The 18,259-nt window shown below is 37.0% G+C and overlaps 1 protein-coding gene across 18 annotated transcripts in view; it reads left to right on the top strand.

Annotated features, from left to right (window-relative positions):
• DLG2 (discs large MAGUK scaffold protein 2) overlaps positions 1-18,259 on the top strand; it is a 2,210,459-nt gene that overhangs the window by 1,470,320 nt on the left and 721,880 nt on the right. For all 18 annotated transcript variants that reach the window (XM_032167965.2, XM_032167963.2, XM_032167975.2 and 15 more), the window contains one exon: positions 13,047-13,097. In XM_032167965.2, the coding sequence (XP_032023856.1) occupies positions 13,047-13,097 (51 nt within the window). The remainder of the gene's footprint in view (positions 1-13,046; positions 13,098-18,259) is intronic.

Genomic DNA, 18,259 nt, shown 5'->3' with positions numbered 1-18,259 from the left:
AAAAATGTATTATAATTTTACAGCTAAAAAGCCGCTAATTACAAAAAAAATCTGTACTAGTTAAAATTTTAAAAACATAGTAGTTATTAAGTCTGTGATTATTTTTCTAAACCCAAAGTTGTATGTGTTATAAATACTTCATAACAAAGGCAGATAATTAAAAAAAAAAAAAAAAAGTTATTTAAGGGCCTTGCACGGTGGCTCACACCTGTAATCCCGGCACTTTAGGAGGCCAAGGTGGTTAGATCACCTGAGGTAGGAGTTGAAGACCAGCCTGGCCAACATGGCAAAACCTTGTCTCTACTAAAAATACAAAAATTAGCTGGGCATGGTGGCGGGTGCCTGTAATCACAGTTACTTGGGAGGCTGAGGCAGGAGAATTGGTTGAACTCGGGAGGTGGAGGTTGCAGTGAGCCGAGATTGCACCACTGCACTCCAGCCTGGGCAGGAGAGCAAGACTCCACCTCAAAAATAAATAAATAAATAAATAAGAATGGAAAAAATTATCGTATACTGATTTTTTCTTTATGTGGTAGAAGCTATGATTTAGCATTCGCTGAGCTCAGAAGTTTTTTAAATTAAGATTTGAAATTTTAACTTGAAATTAGAGTTTACTGGTAGAACAAATTCAGGTGAATAATAGGAATAGTGATCTCAGAATCTTAACTAAGAATATCAATGATTGTTTTTATAGCTTGTGTTTATTTAAAGAAAGGAATAATGAACTATGATGAGTTTTTTATAAAACTGCACATTTTAAACCAGTCTCATTGTAACTTCATACTATTCACAAAATAACCAGATGTATACTTTACATTAAAACAGGTTCTCGAGTCTTTTTGGTTGGTAAGCTATTGATTATTGCCACAATTTCAGAACCTGTTATTGGTCTATTCAGAGATTCGACTTCTTCCTGATTTAGTCTTGGAAGGGTGTATTTGTCGAGGAATTTATCCATTTCTTCTAGATTTTCTAGTTTATTTGCATAGAGGTGTTTGTAGTATTCTCTGATGGTAGATTGTATTTCTGTGGGATTGGTGGTGATATCCCCTTTTTCATTTTTTATTGCATCTATTTGATTCTTCTCTCTTTTCTTCTTTATTAGTCTTGCTAGCGGTCTATCAATTTTGTTGATCTTCTCAAAAAACCAGCTCCAGGATTCATTAATTTTTTGAAGGGTTTTTTGTGTCTCTATTTCCTTCAGTTCTGCTCTGATTTTAGTTATTTCTAGCCTTCTGCTAGCTTTTGAATGTGTTTGCTCTTGCTTTTCTAGTTCTTTTAATTGTGATGTTAGGATGTCAATTTTGGATCTTTCCTGTTTTCTCTTGTGGGCATTTAGTGCTATAAATTTCCCTCTACACACTGCTTTGAATGTGTCCCAGAGATTCTGGTAGGTTGTGTCTTTGTTCTCGTTGGTTTCAAAGAACATCTTTATTTCTGCCTTCATTTCATTATGTACCCAATAGTCATTCAGGAGCAGGTTGTTCAGTTTCCATGTAGTTGAGCGGTTTTGAGTGAGTTTCTTAATCCTGAGTTCTAGTTTGATTGCACTGTGGTCTGAGAGACAGTTTGTTATAATTTCTGTTCTTTTACATTTGCTGAGGAGAGCTTTACTTCCGACTATGTGGTCAATTTTGGAATAGGTGTGGTGTGGTGCTGAAAAAAATGTATATTCTGTTGATTTGGGGTGGAGAGTTCTGTAGATGTCTATTAGGTCCACTTTGTTTAGAGCTGAGTTCAATTCCTGGATATCCTGATGGATTCACAGCTGAATTCTACCAGAGGTACAAGGAGGAACTGGTACCATTCCTTCTGAAACTATTCCAATCGATAGAAAAAGAGGGAATCCTCCCTAACACATTTTATGAAGCCAGCATCATCCTGATACCAAAGCCAGGCAGAGACACAACCAAAAAAGAGAATTTTAGACCAATATCCTTGATGAACATTGATGCAAAAATCCTCAATAAAATACTGGCAAACCGAATCCAGCAGCACATCAAAAAGCTTATACACCATGATCAAGTGGGCTTCATCCCTGGGATGCAAGGCTGGTTCAACATACGCAAATCAATAAATGTAATCCAGCATATAAACAGAACCAAAGACAAAAACCACATGATTATCTCAATAGATGCAGAAAAGGCCTTTGACAAAATTCAACAACGCTTCATGCTAAAAACTCTCAATAAATTAGGTATTGATGGGACGTATCTCAAAATAATAAGAGCTATATACGACAAACCCACAGCCAATATCATACTGAATGGGCAAAAACTGGAAGCATTCCCTCTGAAAACTGGCACAAGACAGGGATGCCCTCTGTCACCGCTCCTATTCAACATAGTGCTGGAAGTTCTGGCCAGAGCAATCAGGCAGGAGAAGGAAATAAAGGGTATTCAATTAGGAAAAGAGGAAGTCAAACTGTCCCTGTTTGCAGATGACATGATTGTATATCTAGAAAATCCCATTGTCTCAGCCCAAAATCTCCTTAAGCTGATTAGCAACTTCAGCAAAGTCTCAGGATACAAAATCAATGTACAAAAATCACAAGCATTCTTGTACACCAATCACAGACAAACAGAGAGCCAAATCATGAGTGAACTCCCACTCACAATTGCTTCAAAGAGAATAAAATACCTAGGAATCCAACTTACAAGGGATGTGAAGGACCTCTTCAAGGAGAACTACAAACCACTGCTCAATGAAATAAAAGAGGATACAAACAAATGGAAGAACATTCCATGCTCATGGGTTGGAAGAATCAATATCGTGAAAATGGCCATACTGCCCAAGGTCATTTATAGATTCAATGCCATCCCCATCAAGCTACCAATGACTTTCTTCACAGAATTGGAAAAAACTACTTTAAAGTTCATATGGAACCAAAAAAGAGCCCGCATTGCCAAGTCAATCCTAAGCCAAAAGAACAAAGCTGGAGGCATCACGCTACCTGACTTCAAACTATACTAGAAGGCTACAGTAACCAAAACAGCATGGTACTGGTACCACAACAGAGATATAGATCAATGGAACAGAACAGAGCCCTCAGAAATGATGCCGCATATCTACAACTATTTGATCTTTGACAAACCTGACAAAAACAAGAAATGGGGAAAGGATTCCCTATTTAATAAATGGTGCTGGGAAAACTGGCTAGCCATATGTAGAAAGCTGAAACTGGATCCCTTCCTTACACCTTATACAAAAATTAATTCAAGATGGATTAAAGACTTAAATGTTAGACCTAAAACCATTAAAATCCTACAAGAAAACCTAGGCAATACCATTCAGGCCATAGGCGTGGGCAAGGACTTCATGTCTAAAACACCAAAAGCAATGGCAACAAAAGCCAAAATTGACAAATGGGATCTCATTAAACTAAAGAGCTTCTGCACAGCAAGGGAAACTACCATCAGAGTGAACAGGCAACCTACAGAATGGGAGAAAATTTTTGCAACCTACTCATCTGACAAAGGGCTAATATCCAGAATCTACAATGAACTCAAACAAATTTACAAGAAAAAAACAAACAACCCCATCAAAAAGTGGGCAAAGGACATGAACAGACACTTCTCAAAAGAAGACATTTATGCAGCCAGAAAACACATGAAGAAATGCTCATCATCACTGGCCATCAGAGAAATGCAAATCAAAACCACAGTGAGATACCATCTCACACCAGTTAGAATGGCCATCATTAAAAAATCAGGAAACAACAGGTGCTGGAGAGGATGTGGAGAAATAGGAACACTTTTACACTGTTGGTGGGACTGTAAACTAGTTCAACCATTGTGGAAGTCAGTGTGGCGATTCCTCAGGGATCTAGAACTAGAAATACCATTTGACCCAGGCATCCCATTACTGGGTATATACCCAAAGGAGTATAAATCATGCTGCTATAAAGACACATGCACACGTATGTTTATTGCGGCACTATTCACAATAGCAAAGACTTGGAACCAACCCAAATGTCCAACAACAATAGACTGGATTAAGAAAATGTGGCACATATACACCATGGAATACTATGCAGCCATAAAAAATGATGAGTTCGTGTCCTTTGTAGGGACATGGATGAAACTGGAAAACATCATTCTCAGTAAACTATCGCAAGGACAAAAAACCAAACACCGCATGTTCTCACTCATAGGTGGGAATTGAACAATGAGAACTCATGGACACAGGAAGGGGAACATCACATTCCGGGTACTGTTGTGGGGTGGGGGGTGGGGGGGGGGCGGGGACAGCATTAGGAGATATACCTAATGCTAAATGACGAGCTAATGGGTGCAGGAAATCAACATGGCACATGGATACATATGTAACAAACCTGCACATTGTGCACATGTACCCTAAAACCTAAGGTATAATTAAAAAAAAAAAAAAAAAAAAAAAAAAAAAACAGGTTCTCAACAAAGCTTAAGCAGAAAATCTTTTGCTTACTACTAAGTGTTTAAATAAGTAATTTTGACAATTATGCAAATGTGTGTAATGCATAACAAAGATGAATTCTAACAGCTTGTAAGTACAGAACTGTTACGGAATCCAGGTCTTTTAGATTCCAGAATCTAAACTTTGAATTTCTGTGTGACAATGCCTTGTAACTTGAAAAAAGGGCCTGTTTTTGGTCACTAACTTTAGTGAAGATAGTCTAGGAGAAGGGACATTAGTTAAAGAAGGTGATGGACAATCTAGTTGTATTAATGCAAGCCTCAGGCTTTTGTAATGTGTCTTGTCCTATTTAAAGTCATTCTGGTGGAATGACTTTCACTTTTTCAGCACTCAACTGATTTTCATATATTCAGCAGAGAAAGTCTGACCCAGCAATCCCAATACTGGACATCTACCCAAAGGAAAATAAATCATCATATCAAAAAGATACCTGTACTCATATATTTATTGCAGCTGTATTCACAACAGCAAAGATGTGGAATTAACCTCAGTGTCCATCAGTGGGTGATTGGATAAAGAAAATTTGGTACATGTATACAATGGAATAGTATTCAGCCATCAAAAAGAATGAAATCATGTCTTTTGCAGCAGTAAGGATAGAACTGGAGGACATTATCTTAAGTAAAATAACTCAGAAACAGAGTCAAAATACCACATATTCTCACTTATAAGTGGGAGCTATATAATGTATGGAATAATAAACATTGGAGACTTTGGAAGGATGAGAAGGTGCGAATGGAATAAGGGATAAGAAATTACTCAATAGATACAGTGTACCTTAGGTGATCCTTACACTAAAAGCCTAGACTTCACCACTAAGCAATATATCCATGTAACAAAACTGCATTTGTACCCCTTAAATTCATACAGATTTTAAAAATATAGTGAAATATGATAAAAAGATGGGAATAAGGAACATCAGCCTCCTCAATTTTTTCTTTTGGATTGAAGTAGAGCAAATCTTTCTTACCATTTTTCCTTTTTAGAGAGAAACAGCTGCTTACTCTTTTCCCCCAGAAACCTGAGATCTTTGAGGAGTAGAAATGGAAAAAATGCTTATGGTAATGTCCTCGAGTGGAGCCAAGACGGAAAGTGATACTACTATTTACTCTCCTCCCTGTTGAGGTCTTTTATAGATTAAAGAGAAGAGATAAGACAGAGATATTCAGAGGTCAGAGAGATATCACCTGGCAAAATTATGTGTTGCCAGTTGGGATCTTTAGGATAAAGAGTAATAGAAAAATCATAGTAACGATTGGTCAGGTGCAGTAGATGGGAAGAAAAACCCTGTTGCTAGAAAGTCAGAGCTGGCAGGGACCTCAGAGTTATCTGTCTGCATGAGAAAATTAAAGCATCATGACAAGCCCAAGGTTACCTAGCATGTTAAATCACAGACTCAAGAGTACAATCAAGTGTTCTGACTCTAAGGCCAGTGCTCTCTCCAGTAGAACATTCTGAAGATGCAGTTAATATTGCTGCCTCTGCTTAGATAGGCCTACACATTCTCATGAGCACCTGCCCATGAACACACTCAGCTCATCCCATCTCCTTTATGAAAACTTTTCCGACTCACTGCCGGTGGAATCACTTATTACCTCCTTTATGTCACCTCTGCAGCTGCTACAGTCTATAGACATCTGCCACAGCACTCCTATCGCTTTGTTACATGTTTCCATTCACTTGTCTCTATCTGCTAGACTGAGTTATTTGAGGGCAGGAACCATATTTCACCCATCTTTGTATCTCCAGTGCTTATTATTATACCTAGTACATGATATGTACTAAGTATTAATGTATTTAATTGATGTTTTAATTTATTCAGTATTTAAGTTGGAAATTATTTTAAAAATTTGCAAAAATTTCCTAAGATGGGAGGATAAATTCAAGCCGTATTTCATAGGAAAGGGCAGCTGTTGTTAGGGGCTGCCCATACTTATGCAGATACAGCTTAAACACAACTCAATTTTTGGAGTTCGTAGGTGACTTGGGTCTAAAGATTTTTTTGGAGACCTACTATGAACAAGGCATGGTGTCAGAAGGTACAAGGGTAAGAAAAGGATAATATACAACCTGTGCTCTCATGAAGATGAGGATATAGGAAATGCCATGAGAATAGCCTTAAGAAAGTGAGTGCTGATAGCAGAGCAACATAATGATCAATACTGGGCAAGGGAATATTTTTTTAAAATGAAGAGTGAGTCTACAGAAGATTGGGAGAAAGTTTAGTTGAGATAATTTTTTTTTTTCTTTTGAGACCGAGTTTCACTCTGTTGCCCAGGCTGAAGTGCAGTGGTGTGAACTCAGCTCACTGTAACCTCTGCCTCCCAGCTTCAAGCGATTCTCATGCCTCAGCCTCCAGAGTAGCTGGGACTACAGGCGTGAGCCACGACACCTGGCTAGTTTTTGTATTTTTAGTAGCGATGGGGTTTTATCATGTTGGCTATGCTGATCACGAACTCCTGACTTCAGGTGATCCACCTGCCTTGGCCTCCCAAAGTGCTGAGATTATAGGGGTGAGCCACCACGCACGGCCAAAATAATATTTTGAGTGAAGGCCACACTTACTTAATTTGAGAACAAAAGCTAAGGTAATTCCTATACACAAGGCAGTGCGTCTTAGATTGGTTCAAGAAAAAGGTGTTTGAGTTAGGAAAGGCTTTTAGTGGATTTATAGAAAAAGACAAGTTTGTTTGCTTAAGTTATGTATTACCGAAGAAATTAGCAAACATTCAGTATTTGATCAGACAAATTTTGTGACTCTTATAGATTTGTATCCAGAACTAATAATAACAGCTTTCATTATTGAAGACCTGCTTTGTGCCAGACAGTTAACATGTGTAATATTATTTATTCCTACCAAGAATTTTATGAAGTAGGAACTGAGAAGACAATTGTTTGGGATTTTAGCTAAAATTTATTTAATCACTTAAGATGTGTGATAATTCATATAAATTACCTAATTTAATCCTTGCAATAACCATATGAGGAAGAACTATTGTTAGTACCATTCTGCACATAAAGAACTTGAGGTTTTAAGAGATTAAGGAACTTACCCAAACTCACACTCATCAAAAATGTTGGAAAGAAGATTCAAATCTGTGTCTTTTCTTACTCTGGAAGCCATGTTTTTGCCTACCGAGTATCACACTGTATATAAGGTCAAGTGTAAAGAGCAGTAATGCATCATGACATGTTTACTATAAGAGATACTCCAAAAGAAGGGAAGGATGAATATTGGCAAGGTACTAAAAAAGAGGAATGCAAATGAGTGTGTGTGTGTGTGTGTGTGTGTGTGTGTGTGTGTGTTGATTTGCTGTGGCATTTGATGATGGTGTGACCCTGTAATTCAGGGCTTCTGAGAGGAGCCAATCTCAGAGATGAGGATAAATAAACAAAAAATGGCAAAAGGCCTGGGCCCAGTAGGCATGGCATCCCCATTAGCAACCAAGGTCTTCTTTGAGTGCATCAGGTTTAACCCATCTAAAAACCTCATTTATTGATTCATTGATTCATCTACTTATTCAGTCACATAGTCATCATAGCTAGCCACTGTAATACATGCTGCATCTGTGGATGAAGCAAAGTGGCATTGCCCCACCTTCCTCTGGAAGTGACAAGAGGCCATAAGAACTGGAGGTCCCGGTTTGCATGATGATCACATTCCTCCCAAAGTCCAATTGTAGTGCTAGATGCTAAAACAATAATAACCAGAGGTATACCTTGTTTACTATATCATAATTACTTATAGTAAGGAGAAGGATTAGTACATCACCTGTCATATTCTCTACTACTGACTTAATGTATGTAAATGACAAATAGTAAATAGATCTGCACATAACTTGCATGTGGCAATAGTGGCGCTGCAGCTTTAGTCTACCTCTATATTTTAAATACTAGATATCACGCTTGTATGAGGCCTTAATATATTTGTATTTTGGTGCCTCTTTAAAGGTTGCGTGTTTCTTTAGAATATGGCTATATCTTAAAATATTTTCTCAGTATCTGTCACTGTTCTTGACACTTTATGCATGCTTAATAATTGCTCTTTGGGTAGAATTGTGTTTAGTCTAAAAAAGTGAATGCTTTGATATCCTTGTTTCAGCACTTGTTATAATATGTGACACAGAGATATATAAAAATTTATTCATCTTGGGCCAGGCGTGGTGGCTCACACCTGTAATCCCAGCACTTTGGGAGGCCAAAGTGGGCAGATCACCTGAGGTCAGGAGTTTGAGACCAGCCTTGTCAACATGGTGAAACCTAGCCCTTACTAAATATACAAAATTAGCTTGGCATGGTGGTGCATGCCTGTAATCCCAGCTGCTTGGGAGGCTGAGGCAGAAGAATCACTTAAATGTGGTATGTGGAGGTTGCAGTGAGCCAAGATCGCACCACTGTACCCCAGCCTGGTCGACAAGATTGAAACTCCGTCTCAAAAAAAAAAAAAAATTATTCATTTTGGAGTTTAGTATATCCTTAGCCTTAATGAAACTACAAAGGTGGCAAAGAACAAGCAAAATTTTCAGAGAAATTATTATTTAAGATTCCAATGAAACAACATTAAAATATGGATAGTTCACATTTGTTATTTATGGAGAACGTCTTTTCAGGAGATAAAAATATATCTCAAAATCAAATTATATCATCATCCAGGCAGGTGGTTACTGTATCACTTAGGTAGAAAAAAGGCCATAAAATTAACTAAAAGCTGTTGGAGAAAAACAAACATTTAATGCATTCAACATTCATTAAGTTAGAGCTTTAAATTAAATACCAAGTTTGAATTTGAGTGGGCTGTGGGTCACTCTCTTTACTTAACTGCCATATGATTCTAGGAAGGCTACATGCTCAGAACAGTACAGGACAATGTGTGACATCAGTTTGATTTTCTGGCCACCAGAGAAATCTACCAGCTGTCACCACAGAACCATAAAGTTCAGAAAAATCAAGTATCTTAAACACACACACATTTTTCAAACACTGAAAAGTTTAATCTATTTGACTGACTCTCCAAGTCTATGAAAATGTCAATCCTCTCATTTTTCTAGTTCTCAAAGTGGAGAGGAGGCTGTGACAGTTAGGGCTAGAACTGGAATAACAGAAACCCCAACTGTGAAGCTCTCCGGGCCCCAAACTATCAGTAGCATAAAACATGACCAACGTACTTAAATATTACCGTACGTGTTTCTGTACAAGAAAAAAAATGTATTCAGCCGAACTCTTTTCAGGAAAAGGAATTGAAAATCATATGTCGATAACCTGATTGGGAATATAATGAGACACCAAGGCAAGTTCAAACAACAATAGATTGTTTGCAAACCACCCAAAAGATGATGGGAGCCATTTATAACAGTTTTGGTTTTGCTGAATGAGGATACACAAGTTTATGGTTAGGGGTGAATTACTATAGATACCTCTCGGTGTTTCATCACTCAGTAAGCAAACATTGTAGAGCGTTTATTTAGAAATTAAGTCGAAATAAGTATTTAAATCCTTATTTAATACTGTACTGGTATATTGGTTTAAAAAGGCACTAAATTTTCACAAATTAAGATCGAGGTATTGTATTTTGTTTTTGTTTTTGTTTTTGTTTTCTTTTTTTTTGAAACAGGGTCTTACTCTGTCACCAGGCTGGAGCACAGTGGTGCTATCTAGGCTCACTGCAACCTCTGTCTCCCAGGTTCAACCATTCCCCTGCCTCAGCCTCCTGAGTAGCTGGGACTACAGGTGCATGCCACCATGCTCGGATAATTTTTTGTATTTTAGTAGAGACAGGGTTTCACCATGTTGGCCAGGATGTTATCAATCTCCTGACCTCATGATCTGCCTGCTTCTGCCTCCCAAAGTACTGGAATTACAGGCACGAGCCACTGCACCCAGCCCTGATGGGGGTATTCTTAATTCTTTTGTTCTGTCTCATTCTTTCCCTCAAGATGTTTGCCATTTCTTGTCTTAGGAGTCCTTTGGCAGAACATAGACCACACTCTCCCAGTAATGAGAGAATAGAGATTAGGGCCTTTCCAATGTCTTCTGAACTCCCTCACTGGCTCCTGTGAGTCCATGCTTTAAATGCTCCTCATGTAAAGGTTGAAATGATGCCTCACCTATGCTAAAAACCCTTCATGCTTCTATAAGTTCACTAAAGCTTGTTGTAGACATGGGATGCTTTGTTGTTGTTGTTGTCGTTTGTTTAGTTTTGTTTTTGAGATGGGGTCTCGCTCTTTCACCCAGGCTGGAGTGTAGTGGTGCAATCTCGGCTCACTGTAACCTCCACCTCCTGGGTTCAAGCAATTCCTCTGCCTCAGCCTCCAAAGTAGCTGGGATTACAGGCACGTGCCACTATGCCCAGCTAACTTTTGTATTTTTAGTAGACACAGGGTTTCACCATATTGGCCAGGCTGGTCTCAAACTCCTGACTTTGTGATCTAACTGGTCAGCCTCCCAAAGTGATGAGATTACAGGTGTGAGCCACCCGGCCGGGATGCTTTGTTTTAAAAGCAAAGTTACATTCCAACCTTGATGGCATCATCCCTCCTTATGAAAAGAACCTGGATACTGTTGAATTAGACAAATCATATTACTTTCTTGAGTTGAAGATGAAAGACCCATGAGGTAAATATAAGCCTGCAATAGTTTATGTAGCTGACTAGGGAACTTTGGAATACCAATTAGAATATGCATATATAATACTTCTAAAAATCTAAGAGTTAGCATTTATGATCCTAGAAATGTTAAGCATAGGTTTTGATAGGCCACAACTATGCAATGTATGCCACTAAAATATTCCTGTCTTTTAAGCACTTCCTAACAGAACTTCTTTGACTCAGAGCCTTTAGACATTTATTATTAGAGGCGTGTTTTTTCTCTATTGGAAGTTGTTTTTTCTCCCTGGTTTGCAGCACTTTAATAATGTGAAGTGATTCACTCTGGAGAAGCACTGAAGCAAAGAAAAGCCTCATGGAGCCATACTGAGGGAATGAAAACGTATCTCGTTAATTCAGCCTTCCCCTATTGTCCTCTTCCTATCCATCAAAGAAAATTATTTTAAAAATCATTCATATGGAAATATACATATACAAGGAGTTTGAAGTGTGTGTGTGTGTGTGTCTGTGTGTTTTACTTTTGCATATACAAAACAAAACCCTGTAGAAAGCTACTAAAGCTTTCTGACATCATCAAGTTCTTTTCTGTGAGTCATTAAGTTGCTGAAGCCTAGAAAATCAAATTAAGTTTAAGGCTATTTGATAATGTAGTAAAACAGTAAATTGTGATTCACCAATTAGCTCACGTAATTAGAAAATCAAAAACATGCTGTAAGTGGGTGGTGGACACACCTAAGTAAAGCCCATTGTCATTGTCATTCTATATGTTCACTGATTATAACTATAATTACACCTTTAGGTGATGATACTACATTCAATTTTTTTATGAAAGAGAGTCCACAATTATCTATGTTTATAAATTACACAAGTAAATTAATTACTTAGTTCAGTCACTCATTCATTCCCTATCTTTTCCTTCATTATTTTCTTGCCAGGCTCTGTGTTAGGCAACAGGGCTGCCTGTCTGGGCCTTGCCTGCATAGATCTCTCAATCTCTGGTACTGTGTATAAATTCTTCTAAGATAGAAAAGTAAATGTAAGTTAGAATCCTACAAAAAGTATGGCTTTATAGTTAAAATGTAGTCCTTCTGGCTGATTCCTAAATTCCAATGATGTTGCCGAGACACGTATCAGAAATAAGAAACAACCGATTTGAGAATTTTCTTGCTTAGAGGTTTTGCCTGGTTGCGAAGAATTCTGAGATAGATAAAAATGAGAAAGGAATATTTTTTAGATTATTTTAAACCAACTTTTCATATGGTCTCTGTGCACATTTGTGGAAATCTAAGGTGCCTGGCTGTATTTAAAATGTATTTCTCTCTGTAAATTCAAATCAATACAAGGATTGGTTGGATGGTTGAAACAATTTGTCACTAAGCATTTCAAAATGTGTCTTACTTTGCTCATTTCTTACTGCTACTGAGGTACATAGGTATGGTTATATGGTCCAGGGCTTTCCAATAAAGATAATAAAAGGATGATGGGGATGATTTACCTGAGCTTGAGCCACTAAAGAAAAGGTATTTCTCAGATGATGGAGTCATTTTCATGCTATTTTACTATTCAAAAATGGAACAATGTTGTTCTGCCATTATCACTGATTTTTAAGGTCATATTTTAGTGTTCAAACATAACATTTTTTGAAAGCAAGAAAATTATTTTCCTCGTAATTGTATCATTGCCCCTAGATGATTTGTTCTTTGTAAGCTCACAATATGTATTTTGTATTATTACACCTCACTACAAAAAAATCACAGAATTCTAAGGGAAGCAATAATCTTTGATTATTTTCTGTAGCATCCGGTCATATATTTTAGAATAGCTTGGATTATATTTCACTTGAATGAAAATGCACAATCAGAAATATCAAGAAAATGTGGTTATTTATAGCTAGAATGAAAATTTAACCCCAAGCATTATTTAAAATGCAACTGTCTCCTCCTCAACATGTATTTAATAGTTCTCTTCTTATTTTTTCCCTATTTACAGGTCAATGGGACAGAAATTGAATATGAATTTGAAGAAATTACACTGGAGAGGGTAAGAAAAAATTTTGAAAAATCCAAAGCCCCAATCTTGCATTTCACATTCTACTCAACATCTTAATGAGCTGTCTTGTGAAATTATACAATTGTGTTTTATAACCTGGAAGTTTCCCACAGGACTCACAATGAGAATATTAATGAAATGCTCACAGTAGAAAGCATTGAGACAGCAGACCAAATAACAGAACGTTCAGTATGTAAATTTCATTGCCAGGATTTGGAGAAATGAATGGGAAAGAGAAATGTTTGATGAGCTTGTACAGCACTTTGTTCTTAATGGTTTTATTATTAGTGTTTTGGCTATACATTATTTAGATATGTTACAAGATGTTTTCATTTGTGTGATATCGATACTATCATCATAATTATAGTTACCATGTGTTTCTTATTTAGTTAAAAAAAAAAAGTGGTGCATTTTAAAACTACTCCCACAGGAAAAAATACAGCAACCCCATAGAGCTCTGCAAATATGCTTGTAGGGGCCTGGCAAAGTCCTTTGACAAATTAAGGAAACTGTGCAACACAGCCCTAATATATTTAGATATTTTACAGAACAATAAGAGAAAGGCCAAAGGCCATGTAGAAAAAAGTGACCAAAAAGTATTAACAGAACATTCATTAAAAAAGAAAAAGCCAATAAACAAATGAAAACCTGTTCAACCTCATTAAGAACAAAGGAAGACAACGAGAGCAAACAGGTTTTGCCCGTCCAGTTGGCAAAAACTTAAAAGGAAGGTGAATATTCAATGCCAATGAGAGGTTCTGAAAATTAGTACAACCCTACAAGAGCAATTTGGAAACATAGATTAAAAGCCTTTAAAATGAGTACGCTCTTTGACCCAGAAATTGTACTTACAGGAGTGGACAAATACACAATGAATGTGCATATTGATATGGTTTATAATAGTGAAGATTGAAAAACATAGGTGATTAATAATAAAAAAGGATAATGTGTTGATTATATATTCATATAATATAAATTATATTGAAATAATACTTTAGAAAAATATGTAATTATAAGGATAGAAGGTCTACCTAGATTATATTACTAAATTAAAAATTAAGTTTTAAAATGGTATTTAAAATATAATTCAATAGACACAAAGCTATATAATATAATATATTTACATAAATACGCTCATAAAGCCTGGAAGGATGTACACCAAATGTTACACATTTTGGTGGCTAACTCCTGTTAAGGATTTTGGGGTAATTTTTAGCTTATCTTTCTTGCTTATATTTATTTCATAAACCTTCTATGATGAACACAAACCACATTTAGTATAAGAAATAAAAATGTAAATATTTTCACTAAGCTATCATTCAAGCATAAATTAAGATTCTAGACCTGCACTTTAATTTATATCTCCTTTTTAGTTTACTAATTGTTGACTTTCCTGAGTCAGAGCATTTCTCATCTTCAGGCTTATTTTTATCAAGTGCGAGTGCTTTTAAACAAAAATTTACATCGAAACTTAAGTGTTTGACAGATGGGTTCTTTAAAACTTCCATTATGGACTTGATAAAATGTTAATGGTATGCTAACTGGAGAAAAGTGAGGCTTGTGGAAAATCAGCTCAAATGAGACCAAAAAACACATCCCTCTTAAATCATTAGGTTTCTCCCAAGACAAGCTATATGATTTATGGAGTGCAGTACAGCATGAAAATGTGGGGCCCTTCTAAACACAGGAGTCAATGCAACTGAACAAGTCTTATGCCCGTGAAGCTGAGCCTTCTCCTTTTTCCTTATCCAATGTACATCACCATCTTGAATAGAACACTATTTAGTTGCCCTTGTATTAGAGGTCAAAAAATAAAAGCTAACATTGGTATGAGAGAGAACACTCAGTAGGAGTCAGACAACTGTGGGTTCTAGTCTGGATTCTGATCTTACTTGTTTCCTGATCTTCAGCATGTCAGTTTACCTCGCTGACTTCCTGCCTTGGGGTTCGTGACCATACTCTGAACTTTGTTACTGCCATTAACTGCCCCCTCTCCAAAGCCTCTATGTCAAGCAATATCTTTCTGAACGCTTCCTCCCTTCTGTTCATATCATTTATTCTAGTACCTTCTCATTGAAACTTCTTTAGCCCCATTGGAACCTCAGATCTTTGATTTCACCATTTCTATCCAGCTTTCACCTTTCTGTATGCCCTCTCTTCCCTCCCCATCTAGCATGTATTACCTGGTCCCTCACTCTAATTCTCCCTCTCATGCACGTTTTTTTCTCTTCTCTAGCTTTTTGTGCTCATCCAGCAAAACCCCAGTCCAAGTCAGCTTACCCTGGTTAAGCCAACACTTTCCTCTTCACTCCATGCCACTGCCTCAGCAAGTGGATATGGCTAGAGTGACACTCACTCGTCTCACTTTAAATTTTTAACCATTGATTTTAAGTGAACTCTCAAGACTTCCTAGCAATTCTTACGCATTTCTTTAGAAAAAATCACTTTCTCATACTCTGGGGCAACAATTTCATACCTTATCATATCTCCTCAAATCTCAAGCACTGTCTTCTCTCATCTTCTCTTTCAGCTGTTGACATGCCTTAATATGTTTTTGAGAAAATCCAAGCAATCAAATGAAAACCACACTTTCCTACTACCAAGTCTACTAGTATATTCTCCCATGGCAATGAAGGAAATTTCCTATTCCATTCTAAGACCAACTTTTTACTTGTTACCTAGACTCCATTACCACTTATCCATTGAATGATTTTCCTTCTGCAGTTATCTCCTCTCTCTTCTGCAATATCAAGCCCTATCTTACTTTTTACTGGATAACTTTAACACAGACATAGTATAATATCTTTCACCTTAGAAAAAATAAGTAACCGTCCCCTGACCCTGTGTTTTCTTTCCACTATTACCTCATTATTCTATTTTGCTTTACAAAAAATCTGGGAAAGTTGTCTATTTTCATTAGCTCCCCTTTATTACCTCATTTTCTTATTTTAACCTGTTTCATGTTCTCATCCCCACAATAGTCATAAATCCATTTATATCAAAGTCATAACTGGTTCCATCTTGCTAAATTGAAGCATCAGCTCTCAGACCTAACTGACTTCTTAGCAGGATTTGATGCTTCCTCCTTCCTTAAAGATGTCAATATTTTAACTTCCAGGACAAAACACTCTCCTGTTCTTTTACCACCTCAGTGGCTGCCCTTTCTCAGTCTCCTTGCTGGCTCCTCCTCTAAAGGTTTCAGCACTCCAGATACCCAGTGTACAGACCTCTTCTCCATCTTTTCTTCATTCCCTAGATGGCCTCATCCAGACTCATGCCCTTAGATACCAGCTGTCAACTGATGACTCCCAATTCTGAAGCCGTGACACCTCCCTGAATGTGAACTTCGAATGTGTATGGCTAACTGTGCAGTCGGCATCTCTGCTGCTTGATTATTAAGAAAGCCCCTTCCCTGCAGTCCCTCTTTTCAGGGCCAAAGTAACTGCTGCCCTAATATTCTTCATCTTGACTAATTGGTTCTATCATTTCCCATATTATTTATGCCAGAAAAATAATCTAAAAGTCTTGCTCAATTATTCTTTATCCTCAGCATTCATGAGTAAGTCCTGCTTGTGCTACCATGAAAATATATTACAAAATCAGTCAAATCTTACCACTTGCTCTGCTGAATCCTAATCCAAAACAATTTCATCCCATGCCTCGACAACCATAATAGCTTCCACTTTTACCCTGCTGTTCTCCTCCAAGTAACCCAAGTTATCTTTTTACAAAATATGAATATAAGCCAGATCATACCACTTATATTCTTAAGACCTTCCAAAGGTGATAATTAACTTTATTATCATTACCTACAAGGCCTTCTGTAATGTAACACCTGCTCCTCTATCCAACATTATGTACTCACCACCAACTCTTCATAAATTTCACTCTAGCCACAATGACCTTGACATTTCCCAAACAAGCCAAGCTTTTCCTAACTCAAGCCCTATATGTATGTTATTCTAGCTGCCTGGAAAAATTGTCCGTTATATCTTTACATGGTTTATTCTTTTTATTATTTAAATATCTGCTCAAATATCGTCACCTCAGAAAAATCTTCCCTTTTCACTGTAATTAAATTAGTACCATTTCCATCATTCTTTTTTCCCATTTTATTATTACTTAATTGCACTCACCAGTATCTGAATTTTATTTTATTTATAGTTTATTTTGTTAACATCTATTCCTTCCTGTAAGTATATGCAGCATATAAAGTCATTTTATATACAATTTTTCTAGAACAACATCTGAAATGTAGTATATACTCAGGGAGTGGTTGGTATCTAAATGAAGTTGGCCTGGCTCTATTACTGGAAGGACAGTAACATAGACGCACATGGCCTGGTTTGAATCCAGGTTTGAATTCTGGCTCTAGCACTTTCTGGTCAAGTGACCTTGAACTACATACTTAACCTCTCTGTACCTCAGTTGCCACACCTGAAAATGAGGCTAAACTGTTTATAATTACCCCATAAGGCTGTTGTGATGAATACATGAGTTAATGTAAAGGTTTAGAGCAGCATATGTAGTTATTCTTAATATTTTCTTTGGTTAACATGGTAGTTCTCATAAGAATTATTTATAAATATAATTGAGGAAGTTATTAAAGACATAGCATTCCACTCTCAATGAACAACTTAATCTAACAAGAACTTCTTTTGTTTCTGCTTTTCTTTTCTTTATCAGATGTCAAATATCCAAAGACAAATAAGTTATGGTATTTGCTATGTGCATTTACAGCTCATACTTTTTCTGTTTAACCTCTGTAACATTTAATTTAAGTAATAATCGCATTTAGTAACACTCCTATGAGGTAGATATTGCTAACTCCATTTTACATATTAGGATACTGAGGCTCAAAGATTAAATCACTTGCCAAAAATCATAGTTTTATGAGAGATGGAGTTAGGATTCAGCCCTATGTCCAACAGATACTAGAACCTGAGCTTATTACCACCGAATTAGAGTGCTGTCAAAATTAAGCTTAAATATCATTTCCTCCAAAAAGATTTTCTTGACTTTCCATCTTGGGCAATATGCCTCTTTGAAAACAACAAAAGGCCAGGGGCGGTGGCTCATGCCTGTAATCCCAGCACTTTGGGAGGCCAAGTCAGGCAGATCACGAGGTCCGGAGATCGAGACCATCCTGGCTA

The sequence above is a fragment of the Hylobates moloch genome, unplaced genomic scaffold, assembly GCF_009828535.3.
Source record: "Hylobates moloch isolate HMO894 unplaced genomic scaffold, HMol_V3 SCAFFOLD_11, whole genome shotgun sequence".
NCBI lineage: Eukaryota > Metazoa > Chordata > Mammalia > Primates > Hylobatidae > Hylobates > Hylobates moloch.
The sequence above is the reverse complement of the archived record's forward strand: the minus strand, read 5'-3'. Positions and strand labels throughout refer to the sequence as shown.